This window comes from Camelina sativa, chromosome 15 (genome assembly GCF_030686135.1).
Source record: "Camelina sativa cultivar CO46 ecotype springtype chromosome 15, ASM3068613v1".
In the NCBI taxonomy this organism is placed as follows: Eukaryota; Viridiplantae; Streptophyta; class Magnoliopsida; order Brassicales; family Brassicaceae; genus Camelina; species Camelina sativa.
In genome coordinates, this window is record NC_141894.1 from 16413041 (window position 1) to 16431978 (window position 18938).

General features: G+C 38.6%; 1 protein-coding gene and 2 pseudogenes across 1 annotated transcript; 2 read left to right on the forward strand and 1 right to left on the reverse strand.

Annotated features, from left to right (window-relative positions):
- Window positions 1-1449: 1449 nt before the first annotated feature.
- LOC104747033 (uncharacterized) lies at window positions 1450-4243 on the forward strand. The gene is made up of 4 exons (XM_010468599.3): window positions 1450-1647; window positions 2290-2521; window positions 2819-3902; window positions 3980-4243. The coding sequence occupies exon 3, from the start codon at window positions 2838-2840 to the stop codon at window positions 3894-3896; it is 1059 nt and encodes a 352-aa protein (XP_010466901.1). The 5' UTR covers window positions 1450-1647; window positions 2290-2521; window positions 2819-2837; the 3' UTR covers window positions 3897-3902; window positions 3980-4243.
- On the reverse strand, window positions 4223-6248 carry LOC104747034 (uncharacterized protein At4g02000-like; annotated as a pseudogene).
- Window positions 5840-7967, forward strand: LOC147926730 (uncharacterized; annotated as a pseudogene).
- The last annotated feature ends 10971 nt before the right edge of the window (window positions 7968-18938 follow it).

Consider the following 18938-nt stretch of genomic DNA (forward strand, 5'->3'; position numbering starts at 1 on the left):
AATGTCATCGTAATTTTAGTCGAGAATAAAATGCTGCTACGGATGTCAGAATACTTATACATCTACTTTCTCTATTCTAAATTGTAAAATCATTTACCTTTTTTTTGTTCCAATTTATAAGATCTTTTCAAATACCTATACATAATTTATGTTTATTTAGTATATTATGACCAATGGTATTTTGCAGTTTTTTTTGTCTAATTGGTTAAAATCTTTTAAATAAATATTAAATAATGGGTTTGTTCGTTTTGTTGACGCTGGCGGCTGCGGCAGCGGCTGCGGCAGCAGCAAACACAACTTTTTTAATCCGCATCTAATCGACGTTCAAAATCAGAAGCTGCGTTTGTCGCAGCGTCATGCCACAAGTACCTGCGGCAACCAAACGAACAATAATAGCTGCGGCTGATGCAGCCGCAAGTACTTGCGGCGACGAAACGAATTCAATATTATGTTATGTAAAAATAAGAATAAATTTATAGTTCTTTAAACTTTGTGCTTTTGTGATAATAAAAATAATATTATCTTCTAATATATGTTTGGTTAACAAAAAAGAAACTTTGTGCTTTTAACTAAAAGATCTTATAAAATAGAACAAAGGGAGAAGTTTACTATATCAAACTTTTCTGTTTTTTTGTTAATGATTCTTCCCTTAGAGGAATTCATCAAAATACCACACTTAACATTTTTTTTTTCCCAAAATACAAACATAAAATTTTGATTTTTAAGGTTTGGGCTGACAAATGACAATTTTAGTTTTAGGATATAGTTTTAATTAGGGGGTAGGGTTTAATAAATAGGACTTAGGGATTAATTTTTAATATTAAAAGTTTTGCTCAATTTTCTGATATTTTTGAAAAATATATTTAATGGTACTTTTGGAAAAAAACTAAAATATGATATTTTTGAAAAAACTTATTTTAGTGGCGTTTATGAGAATTACTCTTATTTATATTAGCCTTTCACAAATTAATATAGTTTGTAGGTGTTAAAAAAATATTGATAGAATTTAAAGCAGTTACATGTATTATTAAGATTTTGGACCTTTTCAAAATGTACTTCATTTTTAATAGTATTAAGATTTAATTATCCTTTTTCTTGTAGAATTAGCATTATTTCTTCATATACATATTAAATTTATCATTTTATAATTTTTAAATTGTTTAAATTTTAAATTTTCTTATGATTATATGATAAAATTGACACGTGTCGCAATAATGTGAGTTACTAATTTTGAAAACCAAAGTAATATGATATAACTAATATAACTTTTTAAGTTTGATTTTGTGGGTTAAATACGCATTGTTTTTAACTTCAGGGTAAATTTGCAAAGATACGTCATTTGAATGGTTCTTTTTGGAAGGAAAAATAAAACAGTTCTTTTTTTTTGTAATTGCTTGGATTTAAAATAATGTGGGATAAAAATAATATTATAAAAATATAAATACGCAAGTGCTAATGTTTTTGGGATAACCATAATAATAAATAAGTGGAGAAATCATCGATTGTCCTTTGTTTCGCCTAACCCAGTTTCCCCTAATAAATCTCACCATCGTTCACCATCCCAATCTCTCAATTAGAGAGAAAGCGAATCAACCCTAAATCGAATCCTTGGGAGACGAACATACAACTCCTAACAATTTCCAATTTGTAATTTTCCTCGTCTTTATTTTTTTGTTCTTACCCGATTTTTATTTGATCTTGTTTTTGTACGTTTAATTGATCGATTGATTCACTTTTGTGCTTGAAATTTTGATTTATATGTTTTTGATGATTACTATATTTGCCTTCGATTGTCTTTGAATTTTTTTTTTTTTTGTGAATTTTGACATGAGATTTGGGTATTTTTGATTTGGAGGGTTTTTAGGGTTAATTTATAAGGGATAAGAGAATCTGATTTTTTGTCTTAGATTCCAGATGTTACTTATGATTAAAGTTGGATTCGTGTTGTTGTTGTTGTTTTGAACTTTGGGAATTATAAAAGTTAGAAAAGTTTCTTATTTAAGCCAAAACCTGTCAATTCGTCTATGGTTTTGTAATGAACTCTGATGATGTGGATTTGTCTAAATCTCGGTTTTTAGGGTATTGTAGTGGAAGCCTGGGGTTTTTTTTTTTTTTTTTTCCTGATTTCTTTGCTAATCCAATGTCTGAAGGTTAGGGTTCCAGTTTCTTTTTTTTTCCATGTTGATGCAATTAGTTTACTTGATTACTAACTTGACAGTGTTTTATTGTATATAGTTATTATGTATGGATCAACCATGTGTTTAATGGTATGCGATAATGTTAATGCAGGTTTTAGGACAACTGCGGATTAACGAGTAGTGATTTAAGTTATTTATGCCGAATTTGGTGTCGTCCCTCAAGGATTTTCTCTTTTTGAAACTGTTTACTTCGTTGGTGGTTGCATTTGCTCAGCAATTTAACAAGTGATCTTTGTCGTAAAGTTAAAAAAAGTTCAGGCGATCAAATAAATAGTAAGAAAGTAGAATTTTCAACAGGCTGCTCATAAGATTGCTCTCCTGCGGTAAGCTTATTGCTTCTTTTGATATATAAAGATTATTCTGGTTGTCTTAGTTTTTGTGCTAGTTTCATGACTATGACTCAGTTTAAGATATCTATAGCTTCTGTTTTTGGTGATGTGACATGAGAATCATATATGGTGTTACATACAATTTTTGGTCTTCAATATGTTGTTGATTTGTTTTTGCTGCTACTTGCTTGATTTGAGATTTGTCTTGAAATTTTCCCTATTTGACTAAACAAAACATTAGTATTTTTAAACCTCAATTCAGTGTTTCTAACTTTCTCGATGCGTGAGTAGCTTACACAGTGCTTACAAGATGGCTGGTGTAAAGCGAAAATTAAGTACCGAGTCAGATGTTCATGCTCTTCACAAAGAACTGGATGAGGTTTCATGTCCTGTTTGTATGGATCACCCACATAATGCTGTTCTACTGCTGTGCAGCTCTCATGACAAAGGTTGCAGGTCCTACATCTGTGATACCAGTTACCGTCATTCCAATTGCCTCGACAGGTTTAAGAAACTGCACTCTGAATCACCAAACGACCCTTCTCCCGAGGCAAACTTGTCTTCAAGGGAATACAACAATGAATCCCAATACGAACATGGCACAGCCAGTCGAAGCAGTTTTCACCGAGGCTCTGCGGGGGATTCTGAATCTCTGAGGAGGAGAAGAAGAGTGGAGGAGGAAGAAGAACCGTCTGAAGATATCTCAAATTTGAAATGTCCTCTATGCCGGGGTACTGTTTTAGGATGGAAGGTTGTAGAAGAAGTAAGAACGTATCTTGATCTCAAGAACCGAAGTTGCTCTCGAGAGTCTTGCTCATTTACTGGCATCTACCAAGATCTCCGCCGCCATGCCAGAAGGATACACCCAACAACTCGTCCTTCAGACACTGATCCATCAAGAGAGAGAGCTTGGAGGCGGCTTGAGAACCAGAGGGAGTATGGAGATATAGTCAGTGCAATACGTTCTGCCATGCCTGGTGCTGTTGTAGTAGGAGATTATGTTATAGAAAACGGAGATAGGTTCCCGGGTGAGAGGGAAGCAGCAGGAAATGGTGGGAGCGACCTGTGGACCACATTGGTATTGTTTCAGATGATTGGGTCTCTTGACAATGGAGGTTCTAGTGGTGGTGGTAGTGGCAGTGGCGGTGGGTCAAGATCTCACAGGTCAAGAGCATGGAGGAATCATCGCCGTTCTTCAGATAGACGGTACCTTTGGGGAGAGAATCTATTGGGTCTACAAGATGAACATAATAACAATGATGATGAAGAGTTGCGTTTGCAGAACGATGGAGGCGATGCTTCTACTCATGTTCCAAGAAGAAGACGAAGATTTGGACGTCCTAGATCAAGTGGAAATCATCCGCGATAAGCTTTGGTAAAATTAAATATAAAATCATTGGGTTTTCTGGTTGTAGAAACCTTTGTTATTACTGAAACCGGTTTTGTCTTTAGGTGCTATGATATCTCTCGGGTCAGAACCAGGCTGATGCAAAGGGAAAAGGTTTTGCTGAAAACCCGAGAGCCTTAGGATTGTTTGGTATTTATGTAAATGTCATTTTGAGCCTTGTTAAGTCGCTCATTGTATACTAAGTAATGGTTTCTATGCAATTTCTTTTGTTTCACATGGAAAGATGTTTTTTTTTCTGGGTTGTTGTTGCTATGAACTATGAAGTTTGTTATCTTTTTTTCTTTTCTTTGAAGTTTCATTTTATATAACAGAAGGTATCCCATAATACAACAGTGGAAATTCCACTAATATTACAACCAAACTGCTGAGAATTAAGATACAAGATTAGAAACAACATAATCAGTTACTAATGCAAACCGATACAAAATGTTAAGAAACATGGAGACATCATAACTCTCACAATAAGATCACACCTCCAATCTGAGACTGTAGTTGATCTTAGAGCTTACATCATATGCTTGGGTTATGATCTGTTCTTATACATCATCTGTATCCTTCAGAGAATTAGTAACCGAACAGCGCCAGAAAGCAGTCAGCAGAAGAGCAGCATATTTCTCTTTTGTGTCTTCTATCTTTCCAAAATAGCTATCACCAAAAACTACTAACGCAACTAGAACTATACAAGGCCATTATTCTGAGAACTTGTAAACAACTAAAGGAAACTTAAACAACCAAGATCTTTTCAAAGACCAAAACCAGCTATCTCTGAAATCTAACATCAGGGTAAAGACAATCAATGAGGGTCTGAAAGTATCAGGTAAAACTTGACTCCAGGACCCTTACTACGAGAGCGAGTGTTTCTCGTCTGACCCCTCATGAATTAGAATAAAGTAAGGGAGCACACCGATCGAAACCTGTTTACTTTCGAAAGTTGACCCTTTTTGGAGCTCTCCCCAACCTCGAACCTGGGTTGAGCTTGGACACCTTGTTCTGAGTTGGAACCCGTGGACTCCTTGGTATCAAACAATTTGCGTATAGGGTGCACAAAAGCGATGCCTGCTTCATTGTGTAGAGGCGAATGGGGTCGAGTCGGATGAGATATAGGCGAGTATGATGAAATAGCAGAACTCTCAGAGTGATGTTCCTCCGCTTCACGACTATGGTTATTGGAGTTTTGACCTTCCTCCCAAACAGGAACCACAAGCTCATCATCATCATCTGCAGGGTTAACTGGAGGAACTAGAAAGGGACAATAACTGGTGTGATGATTTATTCGACTGCAGTTACTGCAGATTTTCTTAACTTTCTCATACTTGAAGCCAATTATTGCTCATTCACCAGATTGAAAACGAACACGTCTAAAGAAACGGATTCTATCTGTAAAGACAATCCTTACTTTAACCCGGAGAAAAGCAATTTGATCTGTAGTTTCTTCATTGAAGCCGAGTTCAACAACATCCCCTAAAGTGTTAGCTATGAAGCTGACAGTCCTTTCAGAAACATAAGGCAAAGGAATTCCTCTTAACTGAACCCAGAGGTCGATAAAAGTGAGAAATTCCTCGCCGGGGAAGTCTTCCCATCTTTGGAGCACCACAAACCAATCATTATACAACCAAGGTTGCTCCCGCGGCACCGAGACCAAATCCGCTTGTTGATGAAAACGAAACTGAACAAAGCTGTCATCCAGAATACGGCCATGAACTGTCGAAGCTAAACCCCAACGACGTGGTAAGTCCTGGATCACACGCCTCAGCGATTAGTCTCTCGGGTTCAGGGGTTTCCCAATCAGGCTTAGTCTGTTCGTAGCCAAAACTCTAGCATAAGCAGTATGAGGTATGAAAAGTTCAGGGTCATCCCGACCCAAGACCATGTATTGGAGATCATCCCATAATTCATGAGCCATAATGGGAATAAGATGGTGTGCTCAGAAGAAAGAAAAGGAACAGAGGTGAAAAGAAGGAGGGCAGAGGGTTAATATAGCTAAGAAAGAAATAAGGTTTATAATTCCGGAAAAACAAAAAGTCAAGGATGACGGAAGAGGGGAGCAAACCAAGAAATACAGTGATCAAGAGCATGGTCACCGCAAAAGAACCAGAAAAAGACTTGGTGATTTTCCAATCTTAAAATACTAAAAAGATATTACCTATCTATCTGTAATAATATAAAAATACAATTTGGAGGAGGAAAAAACAAAAAACCTACCCATGATTGTAGGGAGCAAAAATATAGAATTATAGAAGGCTGGAAGAGTAAGAGACCAAAATATTATCGAAAGGTGCAGGAGTCTAACATGAGCCTCTTCTCATTTTCAAAGAAACCTTTTAATCACACAGGAGAGCCAATAGCAACATAAGAATTTAACCTAGCGTCTAACGTTACACTAGTTGCAATCAGGGAGGCTCCAATATTACAATTTGTTGGTTCAAAGAGAATGAACCAATTCGGGTTATCTTTGGCTAAAAGAAGGAGAGGAGAGATATAACTTACAATGTTAGAACAAGGTTGTGGATCTGAATAATACTCTGAATATTACTCTGTAAATGTATCGGTATACAAAGAGAAGCTTAGAGCATCATATTCTCCTTCGCTATCTCTCTTAAGTTCTCACGCAGGAGAAAGTTATACACCACATACATGAAGGGGGGTGTATTGAACTTGATATTTTAAGAGATTTTGGAATATTCTAAAATCTCCTGTTATTTAATTGATGATTTTTAAAAATCATCTGAAATCCTATGTTATTGAATATGAAATTTATAAAAATCATTTAGAATCTCTTGTTATTCAATCAATAATTTATAAATCTCAACTCAAATCTACTGTTATTCAAAAAATCACAATTTTTTATAAAAAGCTACAGAATGGGATTTTAGGATACTTTTCTAATATTTCTAGTTAAAAAATATGTCTTACAAAATCCCATCCTAAATGGTGAAATTTTGAAAGAAAATATTCTTTTTAATAGGAGTTCAACATCTACTGCAATTTTTTTTTTTATAAGTGCAACTCTCTACTGCTCTCTCTTACTCTGCCGGCGTCGTCACAATTCTCTCGGCCTCCCCATCACTACTACGGTCTCAACTGCCGGCGGCGCCACGACCACCACAACTCTCAACCAATCCATCTCTACCACAAGTAACGAACCTTCTCCGTCACCATCATCTAACATCGATTCTTTATCCAATCCTCTTTGCACATGCGTTCTTCAAACTCCAAACAAAACCCATTTTCACCATGAACCATCTTTACAAGCTTCTCTTGATCTGATTCAAGAAACCACAGCTTCTTCTGTTGATAACTTCATCTACATATCAAACCCAATTTACTCAAACGAAGCTACAAGTAAACAAACCACACCGTTTGAAACACCTCAGTCTTCACCGTCACGGCTTGAAGATGATTAAGACGACGACGATATAACCGAAGAAGATTCAACACCAACATTGTCTCCAATGAAGGATCTGCCTGAAAAGGCGTGCTCTGTTTCACTAAAAGACCGACCCAATATGTATCAAAATCAGATGTCTCAGCCACCTCCGCAGCGGAGCTTCCGACAACGGCGAGTCGGCGACGGTTGGTAACAACTTGAGACATTCATTCTTCTGCTGCTGCTGCATTACATATCGTCAACAATTCAATATTTCACGAGAGAATAAAACAGATCAACAACTTCATTTTCTTGTGGATGTGCTAAACAAACCATCGTTGATTAATTTCCAACTACTTTAAACACTCATTGGCAAAATGAGTTTCTCTTTGATCGTGTAGTCATCATGCTCATGAGGAATATTTATAGTGTTCAGTGTCATCATTGTAACCGGTTTATATCTCATGAGAGCTGCAGTTTCTTCATATGAGATTAATTTTTTTACGAACCTCACTTTTTGGTTAACAGTGACAGCTCTTTATTTTTTCGAAATGCATATCATCTTGGGCCTTTTATTTGTGTCGCAGTTGCTTCACCAACGATTGGAAAAAGAACATGACCAATGTCTATTTTTCTTCTTAAATTAATCAAAGTATGAAAGAAGCTTACGTAAATTAATCAATGACATTCCAAGTTGCTATTTTTTTTTATTTTTACATATCAAAATCACCTAAAATTCAATAATCAAATCTCAAAAATCTCAAAACTCAAATCTCATCAAATCCTAAAATCCCAAATTTAATAACCAAATCTCCTAAAATTACACTCAAATCTCTCACAATTCTAAAATATTAAAATCTCACTAAATCTCCTAAAATATCAAGTTCAATACACCCCCCGAAATGTTTATGAATGAGAGGAAGAAGACTTTATACTCTCTAACTGTAAACAATTAGTTGCAGATATTTATTCCTTTTGTCTTCCTTATCCAACTTCTCAACTCTCCTCGCACGTGCCAGTCTCACGTGGCTTCTTCTTACGCACGTACACACGATGGAGCTTATCAATACCCCCCCCTGCAACACCAAGCTTGTCCTCAAGCTTTAAGTCGGGAAACTCCTGCTGCAGCGCCCGCACAGGTTCCCACGAGTTCTCATGTTCCGGAAGACCCTGCCACGAAACCAACGCCTCCCACACCCCCTGATCGTTATAACGAGTCTCCAAGACAGCTGCAGGTGCCAAAACCAACTCACCAGCATCCGAAAATGAGTCCGGAAGCGGCAACACCTGGTGATGCACACCCAACACCTGTTTCAACTGAGAAACGTGAAAAACAGGGTGGATCTTCGACTCCGCCGGCAACTGCAACTTATACGCAGACTTTCCAAAACGTGCCAGCACCCGAAAAGGACCAAAGTATTTAGCAGACAGCTTCTGACAAATTCTCTTCACCACCGAATGTTGTCGATAAGGTCGCAACTTCAAATACACCCACGAGTCAACAGCAAACTCAACATCCCGCCTGTGTTTATCCGCGTTATTCTTCATAAGTTGCTGAGCATGCACAAGATGACCCTTAATATCCTCCAACATTCGGTCACGTTCCTGCAACATTTTCTCCAGTTCGCAATTCTGAGTAGAAAGAGGTTCATAATGCAACAGGGCAGGAGGATCACGGCCATATAAAACCTTGAAAGTAGTAGCCTTCAACGCCGTATGATAGGACGTATTGTACCATAGCTCCGCCCAAGATAAAAACTTGTACCAAGTGCGAGGATGGGCAGACGCAAAGCAACGTAAGTAAGACTCCATACACCTATTAAGAACCTCCGTCTGACCATCCGTCTGCGGATGAAACGCAGTACTATACTTCAACTTCGTACCAGCAAGCTTAAAACTTTCCTTCCAAAAATGACTCAAAAAGATCCGGTCACGGTCCGAAACGATAGAAGCAGGAAATCCATGTAAACGCACAATCTCCGCAACGAACTTTTGAGCCACATCAGAAGCAGAGAAGGGATGTTTCAGGGCAATGAAGTGGCCATACTTACTCAAGCGATCCACCACGACCAGTATCGCATTGAACCCCTGAGACGCTGGTAAGCCTTCGACAAAATCCATATTCACATCGGACCACACGGCCTGCGGAATAGGCAAGGGTTGCAACAACCCCGCAGGAGACAAAGTAGAACTTTTGTGAGTCTGACAAATGGCACACTCCGAGACATACTTCCTCACCATCCGAAGCATCCCAGGCCAGTAGAAAGATAATTGTATCCGCTTCACCGTCTTTAACACGCCGGAATGACCCCCAAATTGACTGTTATGAAACACGTCGAGGATCAAAGGAATAAACTTCGAGGTAGGAGGAATCACCAACTTAGTCTTAAACCAAAGCTTACCATCCTTCACTTCAAAACCACGCGAAGCCATCTTCAGAGAGTCAAACTCGCGAATACGACGCTGGATTTCTACATCTTCCTCAATCTCCTTAAAAATGTCTTGCATCTGAATTACGGAAGGAACGGTGATAGCAAACAAGTCCATTGCGGACACCGAACCCGTAGAATGCAGAATGCGAGATAACCCGTCAGCAGCTTTATTATCAACCCCCGCCTTATAAACAATTTCGAAATCATAAGGTAACAGCTTAGTCAACCACCGTTGATAATCCATTGTAACCTCACGTTGCTCTAGTAAAAACTTGAGACTCTTTTGATCCGTGTGCACTGTAAAACGACGCCCCATCAGGTAATGTTTCCACTTCTGAACCGCGAGAACGATAGCCATCAATTCACGTTCATATACGGGCTTAAGTTGTTCACGAGGTGTCAAACCAACACTGAAAAAAGCAATCGGGCGCCTGTCTTGCATAAGCACAGCACCAAGTCCATACCCAGAGGCATCAGCCTCCACCACAAACGTCTTAGCAAAGTTCGGTAAAGCCAAAACCGGGGCTGAAGACATAGCCTCCTTCAAAGCTTCAAATGCGAGCTGTGCCTTCGCACTCCACTCAAACATATCTTTACGCAACAACTCCGTTAATGGACGAGCAATAACGCCATAACCTCGAACAAAACATCGGTAGTAACCCGTCAGTCCCAAAAACCCTCGTAATTCCTTGACAGAACCCGGAGTAGGCCATTTCATCATAGCCGCGGTCTTAGAAGGATCTGTAGACACGCCAGAAGCTGAGATAAGATGACCCAAGTAATCAACGCGGGACTGAGCAAAAGAACATTTCTTCCGGTTAGCAAACAACTGATGTTCAACAAAAATCTTCAAAACTACCGACAGATGCTCCACATGTTCCTCCAGCGAGGCACTGTAAATCAGTATATCATCAAAAAACACGAGAATGAACTTTCGCAAGTAAGGACGGAAAAGCTCATTCATCAAAGCCTGGAAGGTGGCCGGAGCATTAGTTAGGCCAAATGGCATAACTAAAAACTCGTAATGCCCATCATGAGTACGGAAAGCAGTCTTTTCTACATCACTCTCCTTCATTCTGATCTGATGATAACCTGCTCTCAAATCCAGCTTGGAAAAAATGATAGCACCATCCAGTTCATCTAACAATTGATCAATCATTGGTATAGGAAACTTATCTGGAATAGTAGCTTGGTTAAGAGCACGGTAGTCAACACAAAATCTCCAACTCGCATCTTTTTTCTTTACCAACAGCACAGGACTCGAAAACGGGCTCCTACTTGGTCGTATCGTCCCTGCCTGCAACATTTCTCGAACCAACCTCTCCATAATCTCCTTTTGAGCATGGGGATATCGATAAGGTCTGACACTGACCGCAGTCACACCCGCAACTAGATTAATGGCATGCTCTCTGCCACGTAAGGGAGGCAACCCCGTAGGTTCCACAAAAACAGAGTCAAACTGTTGTAACACCTCATCAACAACCCGTGGAAGAGCCAACGTCTGATCAGAATTCACCTCATGAGCATGAAATTGACCAAAAGCAGCATCCTCAAGAAAAGGAGAAGGTCCTTGGAGAGCACAGCCAGCCAACTGTAACTCAGTATCCCCCACCAAGTTAACCAGCTGATTGTTGTAAGTAAACGAATACTCGTGAGTTGCCCAATTCACGTTACAATTGCCCAAGGTCCGCAACCAATAAATCCCCAAGATCACATCAACCTGTCCAAGCTCCAGAATAATGAAATCAGAAGGAAACGACCAGCCTTGAATGTAAAAAGAAAGGTTTCGACACACACCAACCCCCTGAACCATCACCCCTGTACCCAGCTTAATGTTAAGATTTGCACCCGCCTGAGTCTGAATCTGCAATCGCTCCACCATCCTCGGAGTGATGAAGTTGTGTGTTGCTCCACTATCAATCATCATCAATACTTCTCCGTGATTGATAATGCCCCTCATCTTAGTAGTCGATGGAGAAGACAGCCCCATAAATGAACTGTAAGACAGTTCCATCAATTGCCCTGCAGCCACCACTTCCGTTTGCTCCTCCGCAGAACAATGATCCTGCAATACCTCCACCAAGTAATCATCAAGCACCGTAAGGATCTGTAGTTCCTTGTTCGGACACTCGTGTCCCCTAGACCATTTCCCTTGACACTTAAAGCATATTCCCCGTCGTCGCATATCATCCAAGTCAGCATTGGAGTGGTGCTTCTGAGGTCGCTGAACTGCATTAGGCCCGGGCCTCTCAGTAACCTTGCTAGGCTCAGAAACAACCGGTCTCCCTTTCCAAGTCACCACGGACCTGGATTGCTGCACACGCGTGGACTGATTTCCTTCTCCTGTACCGACGACAGGCTGCATTACTTTGCGTAAGTGGCTAGACTCCATGGAAAGTGCTACTGCAATGACTTCAGGAAGACTCTGCGGTTTCATCATGTAAACTAGTTCTTGCATTTCCGGAGTCAGACCATTGAGGAAAATACCTTCAAGCTTATGATCATCAAGGCCTCGAACTTGTGCAGAAAGATCCTCAAACGTACGCACATACTCTGCGATCGACCCAGTTTGGCGAATGCAAAACAAGCTTTGACTCGGTCCTTTCACTCGCAGATTCCCAAATCGCAACAACAACCGATCCTTGAACTGATACCAGCTAACAAACGGAGCACGGTTAATTTCCCAGTTAAACCAGCCCAGTGCGTCTCCAGCCAAATGCACCGACACCAAATCGAGTTTCTCCGGATCTGAAAAACCACCAATACGAAAGTATCTCTCCGAAAGAGACAACCAACTATATATATTTTCACCAGAAAACACAGGCAAATCCGAGTTCTTTAGCAATTCGTCCCTAGAACTAGGTCCCGTATCGCGACGTTGCCCAGCTAAAGGAGTCGATAATACCTTCCGACGGCAATTGACCGATGGATCTGCCGACTGCGGCTCCGATGAATCACAATCCACATCGCGCGGTGACTGATTTGCCAACAGCAACTTCATCGACTGTTGCAAATCGGCGATCGCACCTTTCACATACTCCCGATCCGATGAAATCTCCTTCTGAATCGAGTGCACACTCCGAAAAAGCTCCTCAACTTGCTTCTCTTCGTATTCCTGAGAAGTCTCGGAAATGATCGGCGACAGCTTTGGATCGTAACCCATACCGAATAAGCTTGCGATTTCTACTCGATCAAACGTCACGACGCACCAATTTGTTAGAACAAGGTTGTGGATCTGAATAATACTCTGAATATTACTCTGTAAATGTATCGGTATACAAAGAGAAGCTTAGAGCATCATATTCTCCTTCGCTATCTCTCTTAAGTTCTCACGCAGGAGAAAGTTATACACCACATACATGAAATGTTTATGAATGAGAGGAAGAAGACTTTATACTCTCTAACTGTAAACAATTAGTTGCAGATATTTATTCCTTTTGTCTTCCTTATCCAACTTCTCAACTCTCCTCGCACGTGCCAGTCTCACGTGGCTTCTTCTTACGCACGTACACACGATGGAGCTTATCATACAATCGCTGGCCATTGAGTAGGTTTGTGCATTGCTTTGATAATATCCATTGTCGTAGCACCAAAGGTAACATTATCCAAATGCAGACTACTCATACTTTCTAGTGCCCATTCCCAGCTTTTAATCTTAGCGGCAAAAACAGATTCTACTTGAGCAAAGGATCTTCTACTGTGAAGGAGAATAGATCCAAAAGAATCTCTTACAACCCAGGAAGCACCAGAGAGAGCTAACCTTCTATGCCAAGAGAAACCTATATTGCATTTAACTTCATTTCTGAATGGAGGTTGCCATGTTGCTAACTGGACTGGTGAGGTGGGGTTGTCGTTCAGGGCTAACAACTGTGCGACAGTCCAATCTTTGTTTGCTTCCCAGCTTGCTGAACTAAAAGATTAGACTCTTGATGATATCCATTAAAGAGAAATGAATTCCTATTTTTCCATAATTGCCAAAGGATCCAAGCAAAGTCTGACTTCATATCATCAGGAAGAATAACAAAGTGCTTTAGGCTGAAGAGATAATGCAAATTATCAAAAATTGCAGCGCCAAAACCCGATAAAGGAGATGATATATTGGATAACGCCAGACCTGTCTTGCAAATGGACATAGAAACAAAATGTGATTAATTGATTCACATTCCTCATCGCAGAACATGTAACCATCAAAAATTTTGATTCCTCGTGTTCTTAATCTTTCAAAAACAGGCAGAGCACCTTTAAGAGCTTTCCAAAGAAAGATTTTTATTTTAGGTACTATTTTGACATTCCACACATCTTGAAAAACTGAATTTCTTGATGGCAAGGCTTGTGCTTTTGCTAAGCGAATTTTATGCACATGTCGATACATCAGATCATAGCCAGATTTTGTAGAGTAGACACCATTGTTTGTTTCTCCCCAACAATAAGCATCCTTAAAACCAATCCAAGGTTTTATTGCTGTAATGATACTAATCTCAGAATGGTGGAACAAGGACCTTAAGAGATTAACATCCCAAGCACCAGAAAACCTGTTAAAAAGATCAGCCACTTTGAGATTTATGTTCATGAGGGAGTGGAGACCAACAGGTCTTCTTGGGCAACCTGCATATAACCACTGATCAATCCATACAAGAGTATTATTCCCATTTCTAATGCTGCCTTTAAGGCTTTTCTTAAGCAGGGCTTTTCCAAATTGCAGGCTTTTCCAAGCATAAGACGGTCGTGTGCCTATTGGGGCTAATAAGTAAGGGGAAGTTACAAAATATCTGCTTTTAAAAAATCTTGAAAAAAGGCAATCCTGATTATGTAAAAGACGCCAAGCTTGCTTCGCTAGAAGGGATTGATTAAAGATTTCTAAATCTTTGAAGCCTAAACCTCCAAAAGTCTTGGGAAGAGTCAACTTATCATAACTGATCCAATGAATCTTATTATGAAACTGAGAATTGTTCCACCAATAATCCATCAGTACTGAAATGAGCTTACTAATAGTTCCTTTGGGAAGCTTGAAACAAGACATCACATAAACAGGTAAGGCCATGGCTACAGACTTCAATAAAACATCTTTACCTCCATGAGATAGATTTTTTGCATACCAACCTGTTAACCTCGATTGTAATCTATCTTTTTTGAAGCGTAAGAGTTGTTGCTTCGAACCACTGAGATACTCTGGAAGCCCTAAGTATTGTCCTGTGCCTCCTTCCAAATCAATTCCTGTTTTTATCTTGACCCAATTCCATAAGTTTTTATCCGTGTTAGATCCAAAAGTGATCGCCGACTTCTGTTTGATAATCACTTGGCCAGACAAAGATTCATAAGTCTCTAAACAATTCATCATTTCAGCACACTCCTCTTTATTCATTTTACAGATGAAAAGACTATCATCAGCAAATTAAAATGAGTTATTGATGGACCATAGGGATGGAATTGTATACCAGAGATTTTACCATCACATTCCGCTTTGTTGAAAAGGTGAATCAAAGTTTCCGTGCATAGGACAAAAAGGAAGGGAGAAAGCGGGTCTCCTTGTCGAATGCCTCTTTCTGGCTGAATTGGTCCAAAGATCCTGAAGTAACACATCGCATTATCCATGATATCCAAAGATCCTAAAACCCCAGAGCTTGAAGCATGTATTGCAAAAACTTCCATTCCATTCTATCATATGCTTTAGACATGTCTGTTTTAAGCATCATAGCAGATTGAGAGAACACTGGATGGGTATGCAGGCTATGAACAATTTCATGTGCTATTAGAACATTATCAGAAATAAACCTCTCTGAAACAAAGGCTGCCTGCGTTGGAGAGACTATATACGGTAAGTGCCTCTTCAATCTGTTAGCCAGGATTTTTGAAACGACCTTATAAATCACAGCACAAAGACTAATCGGTCGAAGGTCTGACATTCTGGTTGGAGTTTTAACTTTTGGGATTAAACATAAATGGGTATGGTTCCAATCCTTAGGCATACAGCCAGTTTCAAAAAAAGAAAGCACCTCAGATATCACTTGAGCTTCTATTACCGACCAGAATTTTTTGTAGAAGAAACCAGTAAGACCATTTGGACCTGGAACACTTTCACTTTTAATAGAAAACAACCGCAAGCCGTATCTCAGCAACTAAAATTTGTTTAGAGAGATCTTGATTCATACTAGTTGTGACTCGTCGCTGAAGATTTCGTAGAAAAGCCAGATTCTGTAATGGTTGAGAAGATTCGAAGAGATCTGTAAAATATTGAACTGCAATCTGACCTTTTTTAGTATCAGAACAATGATCTTCCCCGTTCTCATCCTTAAGAAAAGGCAATGCGTTTTTCACTTTAGCAGATTTGACAGAAGCTTGAAAGAACTTTGTATTTCTATCTCCATCAAGGAGCCACTTATCGTGGCTTTTCTGTCTCCAATACACTTCATCCTCTCTAAATGCACAAGATAGTTCTCTCTTGATGACATGAATCCTTTGAAAGCAGGGGTGTCGAGAATCAAGCTGAGAAGACAGATCCTTCCTTAACCTCTTAATTCGTACCAGCGAGCTTGACCATACTTTTTTCTTCCAAACATTAATGCATGTTTTGCAGTTATTCACCCTATCAAGAAAAGAAGATCCACAAGTATTGTTACCTTGATGCCATGCTTTCTGAATAACTTTAAAAAAAGAAGGGTCCTAAGCCCATCGTTTATCAAACCTAAACTGGCAATGATGAGGATTTTTGATACTGCTAAACTTTATCAAGACATGTTTATGATCTGAACCAAGCTTTTCAAGGAACCATTGATGCACATTCAGAAACATGGAGAACCAGGCAGGATTACCAAATCCTCTATCTAACTTGCACTGAATCCACTGCTTGTTTCTAACACCTCCCCAAGTAAAACCATTCCCTGAACTACTAATTTCTGACATGTCACATTTCCAACAGAGAACTAAAAGGATGGAAAGAACTTAGCTCTCTCTCTAGACCTCCTTTCTTTTCATCATTAGATAAAATGGCATTGAAATCTCCAACCATGCACCAAACTTCTGTCCTTAACATACCAATACTAGCAATTTTATCCCACACGAAGGATCGCAAAGAAGTAATTTGGTGTCCATATACACAAGAGAGAAACCAGGACACTGAACCAGAATAAACTTTCATATCTAAGAGATTCTTATCCACAAAAAGAAAATCAGCATCTAAAGTCTCTTTCCAAAAAATTGCTAAACCGCCACTGAGACCAACTGGCTCCACTGTTTTAAGATGAGGATAACCTAACCAACCTTGAATTGTTTTTACATAAACATCCCTATTCTTCGTCTCCATGAGGAAAAGTATATCAGAAAAATGTTCTTTTCTCATTTCCCTGAGGTGCGTAATTGTCCAAGGGTTCCTCAGGCCTTGGCAATTCCAGCTTAGGACGCCTTACTGATTCATCGGTAATTCACTAGGAATTACCGTATGAGAGTCTAGCTTCGAACATTTGACAACTCCTGAACCTGGACTAGATTTCATATTTTTCCTTTTTCAATCCATATAGGTCTTTAAAGAAGATCTAGGCCTTTTACTAGCAGCAAGTACTTTGGGGGGGGGGGGAGGGGGGGGGGGCCTTTGAGGAACTAGCTTCTAAACAACCAGATTGAAAAACAGAGAGAGATCCAAGCATAGAGGTACCTGTATCCGGGTCCATGGTAGAGTTGTCAGACAAAGATGTTTGAGAGTGAACGGTACCAGCTAGAACCTTAGGGGTGTGAACAGCAAAGGAAAAAACATTGGTGCCCAAAGATGGTACATCGGATCTCACTACAAGAAAATATGGTTATTGCCACGTTATTTTTGCAATGATCATATTCGTTAAAATTTTGTAAAAAATTTTGCTATATTTTTGCAATGATGTATGCACGTAACAATTTTATTACAATTTTATTGCAAAATAGTGACAAAACTGTCCGTTGCTTTTTTCATTACAAATTAGCAACAATATTACGACATACGAAAATATCTTGCAAATTTTGCAAGAAATATTCAACGGTTCTGAATTGTGTCTATTTTGCAAGAAAGTTTTAGTAAAAATATGTGGCAAAATATGTGACACATTTGTCATTGTATTTACAACAATTTATAACTCCTTTGCAATACACTAATTTTTCTATAAAATTACCTTTATATATATATATATATATATATGTATATATATTCACATCTTTTTAATTCAGTTACTAGTTGAAACATTAATTTGATGCATATTTAACATTGAGATTGACATAAAATTATTTAGATTTGATATGTTGTTTTTCTTTTTGTATGTGCGTCTAAAGTAAAACTGTTTTTTTCGGTTTAGTTGGTTTAGTCCATGTTTAGACAAAATTTTTATTATATTTATAAATATATTATATCTATAAATCTTTCTAATGTTTTGTAAATTTACTAATGTCTAATATAGGTTTTTTCGGTTTAGTTGGGTTATATATATGATTAGTATATTACATGCTCTTTTTTTGTCAATAGTTAGTTGAAAGAAGAAATATTATACATGGTAATGTTCATCATTATCTAAATTATCTAAGTAAGTAAACAATATATTAAAATACATGTCAAAAGATTTCGTTGTAACGTCTTTTGTACCGAAAAAAAAATAATAATAAACAAAACAGTAACCAAATTGCCCAACTTCGATTTTTGAGAAGTAGAAGAAGCAAATTTTCAGGTGTTAAATATAGGAACGACGAAGCCAAGCCACGTAAGGGCTTCTCTCATATCTTCATGAATCATGAGGTGAGCTTTTCTTATCAAACGCCAATTAAGTGTTCTCTATAACTCGTTTAAGTGTTTTATAGAGTAGTCTGTTTTGATAGAAGCCTAAAACCATGGGAAGTCGCATTTTATGATAAGATTAAAATATGAAAACAAAGATCTCCATATCATACTAATATTTGTCATTGTTGGTTCCCTTGCCACCGTTTTATTTATTTTTCCACACTTACCTAAATACTTTGGATGACTACACAATTCTAATGTTTTCGATTTTTTTTTTTCTTTTTCTTTTTTTTAGTCGTCAACTCCAATATTTACGTTAAAATAAAACAGATTTATTAATTTCTAGTATTTCTTTTAGGTCATGTGAAAAGTAATAATATTTCCGCCTCTTTTTGCTTGTCATCTCTTTTTATTTTCAATAATACTTGACTAATTTGGATAAATCCACAGTTATTCGGTATCAAAGATTTTAT